Source organism: Coffea arabica, chromosome 1c (genome assembly GCF_036785885.1).
Source record: "Coffea arabica cultivar ET-39 chromosome 1c, Coffea Arabica ET-39 HiFi, whole genome shotgun sequence".
Taxonomy (NCBI): Eukaryota; Viridiplantae; Streptophyta; class Magnoliopsida; order Gentianales; family Rubiaceae; genus Coffea; species Coffea arabica.
Genome location: NC_092310.1, coordinates 42,313,262 through 42,330,949, shown reverse-complemented (window position 1 = coordinate 42,330,949; position 17,688 = coordinate 42,313,262). Strand labels below are relative to the sequence as shown.

The 17,688-nt window shown below is 33.8% G+C and overlaps 2 protein-coding genes across 2 annotated transcripts; one reads left to right on the top strand and one right to left on the bottom strand.

The window, feature by feature from the left end:
* Window positions 1–906: 906 nt before the first annotated feature.
* LOC113702169 (hydroxyproline O-arabinosyltransferase NOD3) lies at window positions 907–6,821 on the top strand. The gene is made up of 8 exons (XM_027223206.2): window positions 907–2,051; window positions 2,790–2,857; window positions 2,942–3,143; window positions 4,798–4,895; window positions 5,006–5,075; window positions 5,152–5,223; window positions 5,527–5,640; window positions 6,451–6,821. The coding sequence occupies exons 1-8, from the start codon at window positions 1,629–1,631 to the stop codon at window positions 6,511–6,513; spliced, it is 1,110 nt and encodes a 369-aa protein (XP_027079007.2). The 5' UTR covers window positions 907–1,628; the 3' UTR covers window positions 6,514–6,821.
* Window positions 6,822–7,780: 959 nt separating this feature from the next.
* Window positions 7,781–16,613, bottom strand: LOC113702161 (non-specific phospholipase C2). Its single transcript, XM_027223198.2, has 4 exons — window positions 16,026–16,613; window positions 11,335–11,989; window positions 9,900–10,076; window positions 7,781–8,299 (listed from the first exon to the last, which is right to left on the bottom strand). Exons 1-4 carry the CDS (start codon window positions 16,470–16,472, stop codon window positions 7,986–7,988), a joined length of 1,593 nt encoding a protein of 530 aa, XP_027078999.2. The 5' UTR covers window positions 16,473–16,613; the 3' UTR covers window positions 7,781–7,985.
* Window positions 16,614–17,688: the final 1,075 nt, after the last annotated feature.

The following is a 17,688-nucleotide window of genomic DNA, read 5'->3' as shown; positions in this document are numbered from 1 at the left end:
ATACGTTTATAAATATATTTATATTATGTATTATATATAATATAATACATTTATATATTTTTATATAAATACATAAATATATTTATTTATAAATATTTATAAATGTATTATAAATGCATAAATGTATATTTATATAAAAATATAAAAATTATAAATTATAATTTATAATTTATACATTTATACAATATTCATTTATAATTTATACATTTACAATAATATACACTTATACATTTATAAATATATTTATATTATATATTATATATAATATAATAAATTTATATATTTTTATATAAATATATAAATATAAATATTTATAAATATTTATAAATGTATTATAAATGCATAAATGTATATTTATATAAAAATTAAAAATTAAAAATTGTAATTTATACTTTTATATAATATTTAATTATAATTTATACATTTATAATAATATACACTTATATATTTATAAATATATTTATATTATGTATTATATATAATATAATACATTTATATATTTTTTAGCGAATTTATAAATATTTATAAATGTATTATAAATGCATAAATGTATATAAAAATTATAAATTATAAAAATATCTAAAAATATGTTTTAAAAATACCTCTAAAAATAATCCAAAAAATATTTACAGTAAAAATTTTTCATATAATTTTTGAAAAATAATTCCAAAAATAATTAATTCAAACGGACTTGTTATGTCTCCACTCTTCCGTAACGCTCCAGTAAAGAATAACCTGGGTGGCTAGTGGTTTACTCGTTTGCTGTTTGCACGACTTCGCTCCAACTACTCTCCGCGTGAGCAAAGGCCTGCACTTTCTTCACCCTCTTTCCCTATCCCGTTGTGCCAGCCTGCCTGCTCTTTTTTTGGAATAAAAATCAACCCTCAGATCAGCACTTCCTCCTTCAATCTCAATCTTCCACCTTCATTTTACTGTACTCCGGTCGAAATCCGTTCTGGGTTTTGGCATTTTCATCCTTTCTGGTATATTCACGGATCTGTACTTTCCCTATTCACTTCTTCACTCGTGACTTCAATATTCATCAAAATAAAGGTTTTTTGTGGGGAAAAGTCAACTCCTTTTAGTTGGCATTCTGATGATTGCAGGCGCAAGTTCTCAATGTGCACTGGTGAATTCAGTTAGATCACCAACTACTATACGAGTTCTTGCTGGTAAGAATTTATTTTGTGGGTTGACCCAAGGAAACATTTTTATTCGGGGAATTTAGACTCTAATATAGGTTAGTGCTGTTGGTACGAAATTTTTTTGTGGGTTGATCCCGGGAACCCTTTTAGTTTGCATATTTTGGCCGTTTAACTTAGATTACTTTGTGGGTTGATACCGGGAAGCATTTTGGTTTGGAAATTTTAGCTCTAATATAGGTTAGAGCTATTGTTGTTGCGAAATTAATTTGTAGGTTGATCGCGGGAGCCATTTTTATGTGGAATTTTTTGCTATAATAGAGTTTAAAGCTGTTGCCGGTGGGAAACTATTTTGTGGGTTAATTTAGGCTAGAGCTGTTGCTGTTGGGAACTTATTTTCTGGGTCATTCAAAAGTATTGTTTTAGTTTGGAAATTTACCCTTTTTATTATTCTTTTTGGGAATTTTAGCTGCAATATTGGGAAAGATGATTGGAAGGAAAAATATGGGGCGAGTTTCGCCACTACTTTTAGTACTATTGGCATTGGGATTTGGTTTTGCAACATATAACTTGGTGACAATGGTAATGCACAATAGAGGGCTTAGTTCAGGGAAATTTTGGGTAACAAATGAGGCTTCAGAATGGTATGATCCCGTGATTAATATGCCTGATGAGGTGAAGGGGTTAGGAAGTTCGAATGTGAAGTTTCATGTTGCTTTAACTGCAACTGATGCGCCTTACAGTAAATGGCAATGTCGTATTATGTATTATTGGTATAAGAAGATGAAGGATATGCCTGGATCCGATATGGGAGGTTTTACTCGGGTTTTGCATTCAGGCAAGCCTGATAATTTGATGGAGGAGATTCCTACTTTTATTGTTGATCCTCTTCCGGAAGGGCTTGATCGGGTGAGAAATGTTTTTTTATTTAATGTAGTTCTTCTTTTTCCTATTAAATGTGGAAACTTGATCACCGGATTGTGGGATGCTGAATATGTTGTGTTGTTCATTGCTTGGTTGTTGCATCTTTGGTGACTGCATTATTCTTTTTGTCTTTTAAAAGATAGAATATGCTCGTTGTGAAGTACTAAAAATAATCTCATCTGAGATTTGAGTTTCATGAGTAATGGTTGTTTTCTACTAAATGAAGAGACGATACTGCATTTATAAGATACTGTAATTTAAGAAGAATGATACTCAATTTAGTTTCTGGATAACCATTGTAAACCAATGATGTCAAAATATTTAACTGCCAATCTATGCATAGATAAGTAAGTCAAGTGCCACGGCTACATTGATTGATTGTTTCATCTGTTGCCTGCTTTTCTATTTTTTCTTTTTTTTATTTATTGTCAAAGATAAGAAACTTTTGGCTTATGAATGCATATATGTATCTCTGCATGTTTATGGTCATCAACAGAACCAGAACCCTTTGGTTTGGAGGGAGCAGTGTCTCTGTGCCTCAGACACTGCATTATGGTTCACACGTGATTAAAATTTATATTGTGAATGCATTTGCATTTTTAACAGTCTATGAGTAAAAGAATTTTGAACTCAACAATCAGGACAAAAACTGTGATAATTTCTCTGTAGTTATAAGTAGTAGATAATTTCCTAAATATCCTTGTCTTTTTTATGTTAAATCAGGGTTACATTGTGTTGAATAGACCATGGGCTTTCGTGCAATGGCTAGAGAAAGCAATTATTGAAGAAGAGTAAGCTGCTATGCTAGATCATTCAGAGCCTTGTGTGCTTGTTATATTCTGTTCTGAGTCCTAGCCCATGCTTGTCTGGTGCAGATATATTCTAATGGCAGAACCTGATCACGTATTTGCAAATCCTTTGCCAAATTTGGCCCATGGTGGCCATCCTGCTGCATTCCCTTTCTTCTACATCAAACCAGCAGATAATGAGAAAATCATTAGGAAGTATTATCCACAGGAAAAGGGTCCTGTGACTAATGTTGATCCGATTGGAAATTCTCCTGTTATAATTAATAAGGTTTGATCTGTCTTTACACTGTATATTATGAAGATTCAATTTTCTGCTGAAAATGATGTGCTAGCAACTTATGCATTTACGTGCTCAGGAGCTCCTAGATAGACTATGTATATCTTGGATGTTTCAATGCAACCACTTTCTTGGTTTCGCTACTTTATTCATAAAAGAACCTGACTCATCATGGTTTTAAAAAAGATGGATGCTTGACAACCCATTAAGCTTTTTAAGTCGATCAATTTTGGTGACTAGAAATGTTAAGAGTATGTGATAACGCATATGAGCAAGCACTGAGCCTTATGTGGGAGTTAAATACAGCTGGAGTAGAGTTAAAAATTTAAGTGTAGTTAAAGTTTTGGAAGATGAATCTACTATGCTAATAACCCTTCTTTCTTTTGCTTGACCAATTTGCTAATCCTTTGGGATTTTGGCTCTACACTGGGTTTTTTATATCATGGTAATTCTGGCAGACATTTTTTGACACCTCATGGTAGACTCCTTTTTGTTTTTCTCATCACACTATGTGACCATTTTTGGTCAACAAACTCAAACTGTGATCTTGTTTTTCTTTTCTTGGGAGACATCAACTGAATTCCATTTTTGTTTTACGAGATTTTAAGACTCTTTATCTCATTTTTTCTTAACTTACTTTAGTATTAATGTGTAGCATGAATTTATTACACCTCATGGCAGATATATCTCTTTCACCTCACTGCAGTTTTTTTATTCTCTTTTGCCCTGTCATCACACTAAATACATAAGACGGACTCAGACTTCAATCTAGTGTTTATTTTCTTAAATTTTTGTACAGTTCAATTCTCAGTTATATCTTTTCTTTTATGGGATCTGATGACTCTTTTTCTTAATTTGGTATTAAGTATGGTATAAATTTATTGCCCCTCATTAATTGTAGTCAGTGGAGATGTCTTGAATCCTTTTCTTCCCCCATTTTGTTGGCATTAATTGTGGTACTTAATAAAATGATGATCATTTGACTTTTCATAGGTGTAAAAATTTTTGATAAGATAATGTTTAGATAGAGATGTTGTGTTTACATTTACAGAAATTTTCTTGTCTAGTCAAAAAATTCATTTTTAATTTGATCTGGGTGGATTTCAGTGGAAGTGGGTTGATTAGTGGCTCTTAATTTTTTTCCTAGTTTTTGGGATGGGAGGTGCTTAGCATGTTGACTTTATCTGTGATGAAAATGTTTGTGCTAGTGACAAAATTGTAAGTTTGTGATAGCATTAACTGCATATATGCTAATTATTACTTGTTATATTGAGAAGATTCAGAAAAAGTGAAGCATTTTTTTTACCACATTTAGTTACGGTATCCTAAGTGTTTTGAGACTAAATTCAGACCGGATTTCTTTATGACATGTTTTGAGATTAAATTCAGACCAGATTTCTTTATGACATGCCCCCATGGTTTATATTGCAATACGAGTGGTGTCTTGCATCCTCTTGGTTTCTACCACTGACTCTGTAGTAAGAAAAAGCTAACATGCCAAAGCTTGATATATTGATCTTGTGGAAGCAACGGATGAAATAATGTATCATCATATCTAATTTCAGACTATGTTTTTGAGCTGAAAAGCTTATATTGCCTCGTTTGGATAGGCTTTTTCCAAGCCTTAACTAATATCTTGTGACAGTTACTTCTGGAGAAAATTGCTCCTACTTGGATGAATGTTTCTTTGCGGATGAAAGATGACCCAGAGACTGATAAAGCTTTTGGCTGGGTTTTAGAAATGTAAGTTGTGCCTAGGGAGTTGTAGAATTTGTTATACGCAATTGCTGAGTGGTTATTAATTATCTGGTTGCTAGTATGGCTTTTAAAATGTTTGCCTTTATTTTCTTTAGGTATGCCTATGCAGTAGCGTCTGCTTTACATGATGTGCGACACATTCTGCGTAAAGACTTTATGTTGCAGGTCCAAAAACCTTTTAGAGATGCTATACTATCTATTTCTCCTTACTTGTCTTAACATTTGACTAAAACACTCACAGCCTCCATGGGATTTGGAAGTTGGCAAGAAGTTCATAATACATTATACATATGGATGTGATTATAACATGAAGGTAAATTGCAGTCTGTTTGTACAGTACCTTGTTATTCTTGAAGTTGTATCAGCTTGAAAGTCATAGTCTCTAGAGTTCATCGTGCTTCTTTCTCCATTTGTGTTACCCAAAGAATTTGTTTGGATTGAGCATTATTTCCCCAATTTTATTTGCTTACATCATCATTACAATTTTCAATACACTTTTTTATCTTTTCAATTACCTTTTATCTCACATACATCACATCACAGTAAAAATATCCCAAATAACTTACAATCCAAACAAATTGTATGATTTACTGACTTGTTGTTTGTCGTAAAACAGGGAGAACTGACATATGGAAAGATTGGGGAATGGAGATTTGACAAGAGGTCTTATCTTCGTGGTCCACCACCTAGAAATCTTCCTTTACCCCCACCTGGGGTTCCTGATAGTGTGGTATGTACAACTTCTGACACCAGTTTATTGTAGGCCAACAATGATTTTAAGTAGCTCCTCTGAAATCAATAGGAATTTAATTATGTGTCCTTTTTGGTCTCTATTCAACATATGCTGTGATGAAGAAAACGGAAGGGCACCTTTTTATTGCTGCTTTGCTACGTATAAGGTTACTTAAAAAGTTATGAACCCATATCGAGTTCCTTAAATTGCTCTCAATGTCATTATCTCTGTAAATGTGCTCCTTCTATTCCTCCATTTCTTCAGATATTCTCTTACTCTTTTCCTCTCTTTCATTCTGAACTCTTCATGCTCCTTGTAAACTGAATGGAGATGTAGCAAAAGATTGAGTCAATTGATCTGCCAAACTTGAGGTTCATGAAACCCATCCGGAAATCAGACTGAATGATTAGACTTCAATATGCAGCTAAAATTTCTTGAATTCCTGTACATGCTGGTTAAGAGAGTAAATATTGATTCCACTATTGAAGCTGATATTATACCTATTTGGATATCAAATTAGGTGAAATTACAAGAAGATGCCTAGGGGCCCCTTCATAGAACTTATAAGTACCTCTCCAACAAAAGCACAGAATAAAAACACAAAGCCCAATTTTTTATGCTCTCTCTCTCTCTCTCTCTCACGTGTGTACGTGTTTGTGTACACTTAGGTATCGAGGGGCAAAAATAAATTAAAAAATACAAGTATTTTTGCTGCAAAGTTAGATGCTCTCCATAGCCATTCAAGAGTTCATGCACTGATGAGCAAATTGATTAATTTGCACCTCATCATTTTTCGTATTTCTGCAGGTAAGACTTGTGAAAATGGTGAATGAAGCAACTGACAATATTCCAGGATGGGACGTGCAGTAGATATTTGACAGACTGTTGTAGAAGGCTTAAACAGTCTCTTGTATACATTCAAGATCCACACGAAGTAGAGTGCCACACTGTCGGCTGTCCTCAAGACTCCTACTGAGGATAAACAAGTAGAGGTGAACAGGAAAGAATACACTATAAGGAGAAAAATGTAGCGATGTCTCATTTAAGATCCTTTTATACTATTCTTCTTCAACTTTTTTGGACTGGATTTTAATTCCAAGGCCAGGAAACCACATTTTCTTGTAAAAATGTTGTGATTTGTCCTTTACTAATTTGAAAGCCTCGGATCCTCCATGCTACCACAGGAACTAGGAGTAGATTTGATTCTTCTGAAGAAGGAATTATGCTGGGCCAGTATGTTTGAGATTTTCTTGAACATGGCATCTAAGATACAGCTTGAAACTTATAATTGGACAGATGAAAGAATTGCAGGAACTGAGGACTAGATTTGGGTTCTCCAAATGAAGGGAGTTGTCTAGGCCATTATGTACGAGGTTTTCTTGAATGCCTCTTCTTATTATAGTATGTGCTTCCCCCCCCCCCCCCCCCCCCCCCCGGGGAAGCATGCAAGAAGGAAGTTTGAGCTTGATGCAAATGGCTAAAAAGTTATTTTATAAGATTAAAAGAGTAAATGAACAAACATTGAATACAACAATACTTGAAGGTTCACAAGCCGCTGAATATTTATTCCAGAAGGGTTTATTCGACCTAATCGTGCTACGTAATCTTTTAAAAAGCGTTCCTAGTGAGTTATTTTAGTTCCATGTTTTCGGCATACATAAAAAAAAGCGTGAAAGTTGTAATTGGACAGATGAATGTTAGAAAATTGCAGCTAACCTCAGAAAATTTTAGAATGAGGCATAATAAAACATAGCACGCATAAATATAAATTTGATTATTGGAAAGAGAGTAAGGTTTATACAATTGGAAACACCGAAAACCAAAAAAAAAAAGTAAAGGGAAAAAAATGCCTTAATGGTAGACAACTTTTTACTCTCCTCAAACTAATAGTATTAATTTGATTAAAGCAAGTCACATCCCATTTAACTGAATGACAGAACAAAAGGTCCATAAAGCATAACAGCTTCTCTTGTACTCGAGGAAGGTGAAACTGAGGCTTAATAGTAGTGACGATTTCATTGATGATGGTTTTTTTTCTTTTTTCCTTTTTTTTGGTGTTGGTGTTTTGGGGGGTTGGGCGGGGGGGGGGGGGGGGGTGGTTGCAGTGTAATTTTTGCTCTAAGCTACAAAGATGCAATTGTAACAAACCCAATTTTGATTTGGTCATGATGACTTTTGTATATAATTCAGTGGCCCAAATTGTAATAGCCGGAAATTATTAACCACAGCTACTCTAATTACTTTTTTGACATATTGTGAATACTTTTAGCACATACACAGAACTTGGTATATAAATATTGCTGTATTTACATTATAATTAAGCCAAATATTGCTATGCTTGATTAATGGTGGTTTTGACTTGAAGGCTTGGATTTTCTTGTTGTAAGAGATGGCCTCATTTTCACAATTTGGTCCCCATGAACGCCCATTCTTTTGGCAGAAAATCCAGCCTCAAAGAAGCTCTTTACTGCATCTTTCATGTATTGTTTCCCTTCCTTAACGGTCATTTCTTTCCCAATCTGTTGTGGGTAAGATGACAAAATGTCTTCTCCTTTGAGGACTGCGGCAAGTTGCACTAGCTCTTGCTGAAATTCAGTAAGCTTGGCATCTTCTTTCGCCTCCCCTTGCCTTATCTTTACAGGAGTTGGAAGTTGTTCTGCACAAAAGCCACCACGATTTAGTTGGTTTTTTTCTTTTTTGAGAAATATTACTGGGGCACTTTCTTGATAAAAGGTGCACTGCATAATGGGATTGGGCAAGTACGGTTGGTTTTGATATGTGGGATATGAGGTTCGATTACTCTATTTCTTTCACGATTTAGTGTATGCTTTACAAATACGGTTGTATTTATATATTAAGTTAGTATTCACGAATAAAGTCCATGAGTAACAACAAAATTATATAAACATTCACCATATTATGTAAAAAGTACAACAATCGAACAAGTCTACGAAAATCCCATTTGTTGGCCCTTTAATTAGTGATCTGAGTAGGAATGGCAATGGGGGTGGGTGACCGCGGGCACCCGTCCCGTGGGGGGCTAATGGGGAGGGGGTTGGGGCGGGGGCGGGGGAATTCCCCCCCCCCCCCCGCTTAGAAACAGGGCGGGGGTGGGGGAGTGTACCCCAACCCCGCCACCCGCTTTAAAAAAATAAATATATAAAATATATATGTATATAATTATATATAATATATAATTTAATTAGTTACAAACTTATGATAATGATATTATTAGTTATATGTATTATATAATGTCTATTAGTATATATAATATAATTGATATTATTAATTATATTAATAATTATATATGTGTATTAATACAAATTATTAATTGGTTATACTAAATTTACTAATACATTTATACTACATCCCTAATTACACTTAATACAATAACATTTTTTTCTTAAAAAAAGCACAAGCGCAAATCACAATAATGAATTAGTGATTGTATTTGTGCCAAAAGTGAAAACTTAACTACTTTAGTTATATTTATTTCATCATGTTGAATTGTATTCAAATAATTTTTATTTGATTGTTTTTATAAGTCTGAATTATAAAATTACAATGAATAATAATTTGATGATATGTTGATATTTTAGTACTTGATTATTTGTTAAAATTTAACCATAATAAAATTATATAACAAATTTTTATTAGCCCTGCGAGTGCCGGGGTGGGGCGGGGGCGGGGGCAGGGGCGGGGGATGGGAGAGGGGTCCCCCGCCCCAACCCCGCCCCGTTGCCATCCCTAGATCTGATAATCGAATCGGACCAATCAGTTTGATCGGTTGAACTGCGAATCAATCATGACTCCAGTTCGATTCTATATTTAACTCAAGAAGTCAAATAAACCGGTCAAACCTGATCAAAATTGGTTAAAAAAGGCCTTTGAACTGATCTTCATTAAATATTTCTTTTATGTTTTTATATATTAATTTAATCTAAGTAATTTAATATTAAAATAGTTATAAAATTATAAAATAATTGAACCGAAGTTAAATCAGTCGAACCAACTGAATCGTAAACTGAAAGCTCATTCGATTCAGTTGCCGGTCTAAACTTCAAAACACTGCCCTTAATTAATGTTGCAGTAGGCCACCATACGACCCAGAAAGGTGTATGTATAAACCATTTTGTTTGGAACCTATTTTATGAATTCATTTATCTGAATGGAATCAAGTATATATCAAAACGATAAAATAACTGAAAGGACTCGAGTAATTATACGCTAGAAGTTTAAAAATTGAGGCAACTAACCTGGGCAATCAGTTCTAGGTTCTTTCCTGGTTTGGAGAACGGATTCAAAGGTGCCAGCCCACTCATCCCTCCTAGTTAGAAAAGATGGCAGGTTGAATATCTTCTTGACTGTTGCTGAAATAGAAGAGTGCTCATATTCTGATGTCTTATATGGTGAACCTTTGGGACCATGGACGACTGCATCATCACAAATATCCCAATCAACATCTCCTGTGTAAACAAAATCATTTGTCTACTCCTGGTGGATTACCCACCTTTAGTAGTTTTCTTTTTCTTTTGAAATTCGTATATCAAATTTTATACTTTCTGATTTAGTTGTGAGTTTCCTTCTTTTTTTAATTTTTTGTTTTTAGTCGTGAGTTTTTTTTGGCTCCAATGCATATTTGGTCATATGCATTGGATAATCCTTTATTTCTTCTAGATTTGGTAAAATGCATCAAGATAAGCATTTTCTTATCACAATGAATGAAAACAATTTGAACAAGATGATGAGTAATTGACAAGTACCATCAGAGTATTTGTACACATGATGTATACATGCAATGGCAAGAAAAAAACTCTTACCACTTTCTTTTTGATGAAAAATTAATATTTTATACTTCAGATCCTTTCTGTGATAATTGATTTTAAAAAAGTGTCAAACTGTCGTGCTATGAAGGTTTTATTGTTCACCACAATATTAAAATCCTCATTAATGAGGGCATATTGACATTGTTCTGCAATAACTTTTAGGTGTCTAATAAGAACTAAGAACTTGTTTTTTTTTAAAAAAAAAAAAATCCGAAATCATTAATTTGCTGAAAAAATTCAAATGCTATATTCAACATTGACAACTAGAGTATTTCCATCTATCTTGAAAAATCTATGTCTAATAACAAAGTAAGTGAGATGTCCCAAACCAAGCTTAATTTTTATATAATCCATAAATCAGTTTCTCTCTGTTATTCTATTCACTAAATTGAAGTATAATACAAATTTTTATTTTATTTTTGTGACTTAAACATAAAGAAAATCTTTTAAAATATAAATCAACATATCTTTTCTTTCCCCCAATGATTTTTTTCATTTTTCACTTTTAAAATGATAAGTTTGCGTTCCTTACAAAATCAAGTCAGTAAAATTTGGTCCAAACCTAAGTTTTCAACTATTTTTTACCCTGAATCTATCAAGTGACCCATATGGCCATTTTTTAGATGTAAAAAGTTTAGATCTCATTTGTAGTTAAATGAATGACCCGATCTATGCTCGTTTTTTCCTTAAAAAAGTAGAATTTTACCTTGAACCATATTCATTTTTTCCTAAAAAAAGTAAGATATGACTCAATTCATATTATTTTTAGACTAGGAAAAAGAAAATTGATCAGAATCTTTAAAGTCATAAAATACTACTCAAAGCAAAAAAATGGAGGAGATGATGAAATTGAAAGTGAACATACCAGATCCCTTTTCAATCCATGGTGACGCCATAATTGTGGGGACCCTAACGCCCAATCTATCAAACTTGAAAAAGAAAGGATCGGGCCCCACAATCCCATCAGGACTAGGGACCCCACTGACAGGGGAAGCCACATGATCAAAAAACCCACCATGCTCATCATACGTAATAATCAACAGAGTTCGGTTCCACTGCGGGCTGGCTCTCAGCGTCTCGTACACCTCCTTCACAAACATCTGTCCCTGATAAACATCATGCGATGGATGATCATCATTGGCCGGCTCCAACTTAGAGTCCATGTACCGCTGCTCCACCACAACATAGTTCGGTAGCTTTCCATTTTTGGCGTCATTTTTGAAGGATAAATCATAAGGGTGGAAATTACCTAAGTATTTGATTTTTCTCAGGTTACGATAAAATAAGGTGGCCGGAATATTTTGGAAGTAGATTCCGAAGGACAATCCGGCGTCGCTTAGGTTGTCGAAGATTGTCCGCTGTGGATAACCTTTGGCTAGTACGGCGGCTATGTTTGACGTGGCACCATGAGAAGTTGCCGAGTGGACATATAACCGGTTTGGCTGGGTTGATGCCGGCACCGACGCAAACCACCGGTCGAAAACGGCAAATTCGGAGACTAAACTTTTATAAACTCCGACCTGATAGAGGAACAAAAAAAAAGAAAAGATAAATAATAATTAAGAAATCAATAATCATAAGTTAAAAATATGTAATAATTACATTAATAAAATAGGTTAATCAATTATATGTGTTCTTAGGGTACGTGAAAAATGTAAGTGTTATGTTAGGTGATAAATTATTTTTTGCGAGAAAGTAGGCAATTTTTGGGATGGGTTTGGAATGTTCAAACTGATCCACCATTTTTTTTTTAGTGCAATTATGGTGTGCTCTAAAGTCACAAAATAAGAAAACCAAAAAATTTGTAAATTTCTGCTTTTACCTTGCACCATAAAATTGCATGCACCCTTAAGGCACATAATAGAAAAGCCTAGTAAAACATGATTGAATTGCATAGTAACTGATATTTGTCCTTTAAATACAGCTCAAATTTGTTTTTATTTTACTTTTTCACTTTTGCCTGCATCATTTCCACCTCTAACTGTTATAGACACAGAATTTGAATTCTAAACCTCGTGACGAAGAAGGCTCTAACAACTTTCCCTCTCCCCTAGGCACCGAACAATTGGTAAGTACTTTTATCTGTCGTTGTATTATTCCCATGTAGCATTAATTATTTTTTCATAATTTTTCCATTTTATCTCTCTTTACCAATACAGGGCTCTTAATTATTACTCATAGTAATTATTACTTCTCTCCTTGCTTTTGGCCTAGTAAAACAGCACCATTTAATACTCTAGTGAGAGAAAATATGAGTGAATTAGACAATTAATGAGGGTACAAAAGGAAAGTAGTGTATAGATTTAAACAATAAAAAACTTTTCTTAATTGGTGTGCAAAACCTTAAACGTAAGTTATAAAAAAAGGGAGGGAGTATATTATTGTCTCCTAAATATATAATTTAGCTATAACAGCATTTACTACACGAGCCACTTGGCCACTTGGCTCAAGTCAAGGGGTCGAATTTTCTGGAGAATGACAGAAGGTTATTTAGCTCCATTCAAATCTTCCAATGGATTAACTTCTTTTCCAATAGGTCCATTCTCCTCCCCTATTCCTAGCATAGAATCAATTGTAGTACTACACAATGGTTGTAACTTCTTTTGAACCAATCAAAAAAAAAAAAAAAACATTTACTACACAGCCGTGAAATCCTGACTTTTGACTCGTGATCCTTTTCCCCTTATAAGGCTCAGGATCTACAGGAACCTCATAAAGCTAATAGCTACATGAGTAGTGGACCCATATTGCACTGGTAAAACTGAAATCACAAACTGAAATTATCAGAATGTGACTCAATAATTTGTAGATGACATATTCTTTCTATTGCTTTTAAAAATTTTCCCAGGTAAGCAGCCTGGCAAGTTCATTCCAAACTTCTTGTTTCAGGTATGGATTAAATCCCAAATTCCAATTCTAAGCCACGAATTTTGGCATAAAATCAATCTCATCTTGCAACATGTTCAATTGAACTTGTCGGGCTGTGAATCCCTTCTTTTTTTTTTTCCTCATTTCATGTAAGGTTTACCAGGAATTTTCATTTTCTCAAGAAATGGATTTCTTATTCACATTTTTCCTAAACTTTGAGAATTTTCAGTAAAATATTTTAATCTGCACGAGCTCTTTTTATTAGCCAAATTAGACAGTACATAAATATACAGCTAGCAAAGAATTTTTATACATTAATTTAAACATCAAAATGGAAAGTTTGGGTTATGTTAAGAAATCTTCAATCAATAACTGTTGAATTAAAAGAAATAGATAACCAAATTAAAAAACTATAATGACCTCATGCTCTTAGGTTGTTTACTTAACGTTTGTTATGTCTAACAAGAAAAATGTGGAGTGTTAGAATGAAACCAGAAAGCTGACGCATGCACTCTGTTTTGGATAGGGTACATTGTGCTTATGTCACATGAATATATTCCTATACCTTGCCATTTTTACCACAGAAGAGGAGGGGGGGGGGGGGGGGAATCTTCACCATGAACAATAAGGAACATATTTTCAAGATTGCAAACACGGCAACATTGAGAGTTAATAAACGGCTATAAAATATTGATAGCGTTCTAATATAAATCAATCCCTTGATCTCATTTAACATCATCTGTAAAATTTTAGATGTAGCCATCCAAGTGAACTGCCTCCCAATTTCTCTAAAATCGTTTGTAATTTTGTGGTTTCATAAAGTGTCTGTCATGCAACTATTGTCTTATAGATGAATTCTCTTGTATATAAAGACTAATCTTATGTACTTTTTGGTAGCATACGTCACATTGAACTGCTAAGAAGAAGTGAGTATTTTGTGTTTAGAGTACCTTTACATGGTGTCTGAAACCTGCTATAAAGATTTTCTCATGAATGGAACTCTATAAGAACAATATATAAATCAAAGAAATAATCGAAGGTATTTATTATTTGGTAGTCTAATGACTTGCCATAGGTACACCACAAAATAGGGTCGACCCACTACTAACCTTTGGTTCATAGAAAGAAATTTGCTTTTTGGTTGAAAGAGTAATTACGGTTCAAATTCTTAGGTTTACTCTTAGACGACCAAATAGTAGAATCCTTAATCTATTAAGTTCATGTACACGAAGCGACTTCAAAATTTTGATATTCCTAATCGATGAATACAAATTTCTGTATTGTGAATTATTAATATAAATATATGATTTGATTGTCAATTCATACTATTATACCCCTATAGAGTATAATCTATAGTAAGAGATACTATGATGCGAGAGGGTGAGAGATAGTATAATGAAAGAGAGAATTATAAAATGATGATGTGGCATATGAATTACACTGTACTAAATATAATTCACTGTGGATATCCTAAATTGTACAAGTATACTCCGACTATGCTTTATTGCAAAATATGGAGTAAAATTCTTTGAATCACATAAACAAATATGGGTCTTTTCGCTGTCAAGTGCAGGATTCGAATCGTATTTATCATTGAGAATAGATTGGAGAAAGGGTGTAGAGAGAGATGAGATGTTAATACATTATATATATGGTTCTTCCCAGACAAATGGAAAGACATAAGCATTGACCGAAGTTGATACCATGTAGGCATTATTCCATACCAGGAACTTAAATTACATAAAAATTTGGCTTAACCTAGTTGCAATATAATGATATCCAATGGCTCACACGTGGGTAGATCTGATCTTCAAAAACCTAATGATTTAAATTGTGTCACACCATCTCACCAAGTGATGTAACACAATCTGGACCATTGGATTTATGAAAACCAGGTCCATCCAAGTTTTGGCCCTTAATAAAAGCATTAATTTTTATGAGGTACTAACCTTCAAATCATTAAAAGCAAAAAATCTTTTCTGTAAAGAACTAGTCTATATAAATGACTTTATATCAGCTCCGGCATCAAATTTCTTTTAATGAAATTACTATTCTATTTAATTGATAGATTTATATTTGTGTCATTATCGAAGGTAGTATTCTTGGTAGGACCATACAACAGGCTATATGTCTTCAGCAGTTTTGAGTTGTAATTGTCTTCACACTAGAGGTCGATCCATTTTATTAAATCTACCCTCTATATAATATCTCAGAGAATCATCATAACCGAAAACACAAAAAAAAATAAAAAAAAAATAAAAAATGAAAAACAGGTGTTTGTGACTTTATTTTAGGAATTTATTTTTCCATACTGCAGTATCCTATCTAGCACTCACAATTACGTATTTAGCTATCAAATAAAAAGTGGATTCAATAATTTACAATTCATAATAATTGAGTAGATATAAGCAAACTTGTGTAGGTTGCTATTTTTTATAGTTTTTGTAGAAAACTATACTATAACAGGTTGCTATTTTTTTAGAATTTTTGTAGAAAACTATACTATAACAATTTGATATCCGTGAAGATAATTAAGAAATGTGTTTACGGAAAAAAATGATTAAAAAAGTATGTTTACTGAAAACATTAAAAAAAAATTAGTGGAAAATAGCTCTCCAAAGGACAATAACGTAGACATCGAAAGCATTTTTTTTTAAGAAAAAGAAAAGGACTGAAAAGCCAACATACCATGTCAGGTACGAAGCCATTCATGACACTCTGAGTCATGTTGGGATCCATAGAACGAGCTTGCTGGGCGAAGCCATCCATGGGCGGAGGATTGGCGGAGGTGTCGTTGGAGCCGAAAATCTGTTCACGGATGGCCTGGAAAGAGTGGCCGGGGTCAGGGTCTACAAAGTGGGATTGATTACCGAAGAAAATGCGAGGAGAGTTTGGATCAGCTGTCGAGATTGGATTCGATTCTGAGCCATCCACTCCATTGATTTCTCGATTCAGCTTCTTCATCCACCCTAACATGTGGTCGAATGATCTGTTCTCCATTACTAGCACCACCACCGTCTTTATTGGACTGGTGGCCGTGGCCACACAATATAGGTGGTGGTTGTTTGATAACATGACAATCATAATCAGAATCCTAGCCATATTGGCCTTGGCTGTTGTCGCGGCGGCGTTCATTGATGATATTTCCACTTTTCGGATAATAACATTGGAAACAAAAAAGAGTAACTATAAATTGTGGGCTTTTGTTTTCTACTGTTTTTGGAGTGAATTTGTGTGTGTGTGTGTGTGTGTTTGTGGGGTTGGGGGTGGGGGAGTGGGTGGGGAGGAGGGCGAGTGAGGTAGCAGAATTCCGTGGAGATGAGCGAGTCTTTATATGCAACTTTGTGTGTTGGGAGCTAGGCTAGCTTGCAAAGCCGCAGGTTTCGGTACTTCCACGTTTTGTTGAGTTGTTTGTCACCTTAGTACACTTGACAAAATCTTAGCAAATGGCACAAAAAATAAGGAGATTTATAATTCTATTGAATATCATATTTTAAGTCAAATTTAAGGGATTTAATGTTAAACGGTGAAATAAGTGTTGTTGACGAATTATTTAAGGACTAATTTTTTTTTTCTATATTATTAGTGCGTACACTAACGGATCTAAACGTACGGCATCTCATCTTAACTTGAATTGGAACACTAAATTTTGTACATGTGACGTACATTTAGATCCATTAGTATATATACTGATAGTGCATAAAAAAATTGAGAAAATAATTTCGTAAAGAAATCAAGAGAATTTTCCGAATATATCTATGATTATTATCTATAAACCAAACAACTTGGCGAAACAGGATGATCCGGCAATTCTCTGTTCAAATAGATCTCGGTCAGAGTTGGTTAATCGTAGAAGCTGAGCTGAAAGAATGACACGTGAAATAAATTAAATGGAAACAATAAGCAGAAAAGTTAAAGAGTACAAAATAAATTATGAGTTTTATGTTTTAATGACAGATTAAAACACATTGCTCCGGGAAAGAGCACATGAGCCTCCATGCATGTGATGTGCATTTGGACCAAAATTATTTCGAGTTCATACCTTGTGCATGGATACATTAAAAAGGATTTGTAATTGGTGAAATAAGGTTATAACTGGTTGCAGAAATATTTCAAAGAACGTCTTTATAGCTCATAAAGGAGTTTAACCTACGATTAAAAGCCAGTCAATTCAATACAGGCATAATTTTCAAATTTTAATCAATCCCCATGACTTCTAGATTCTTCAGCGGAAACTGTTATCAATGAATTTTATCTTTCTAGGAGTCTGTTTGGGAGTACGGTGCTTTTGCTGGAAAAGCACTTTTGGGTAATAAGAATACTTTTAAGGTATTTGGTAAAAATTACTTCA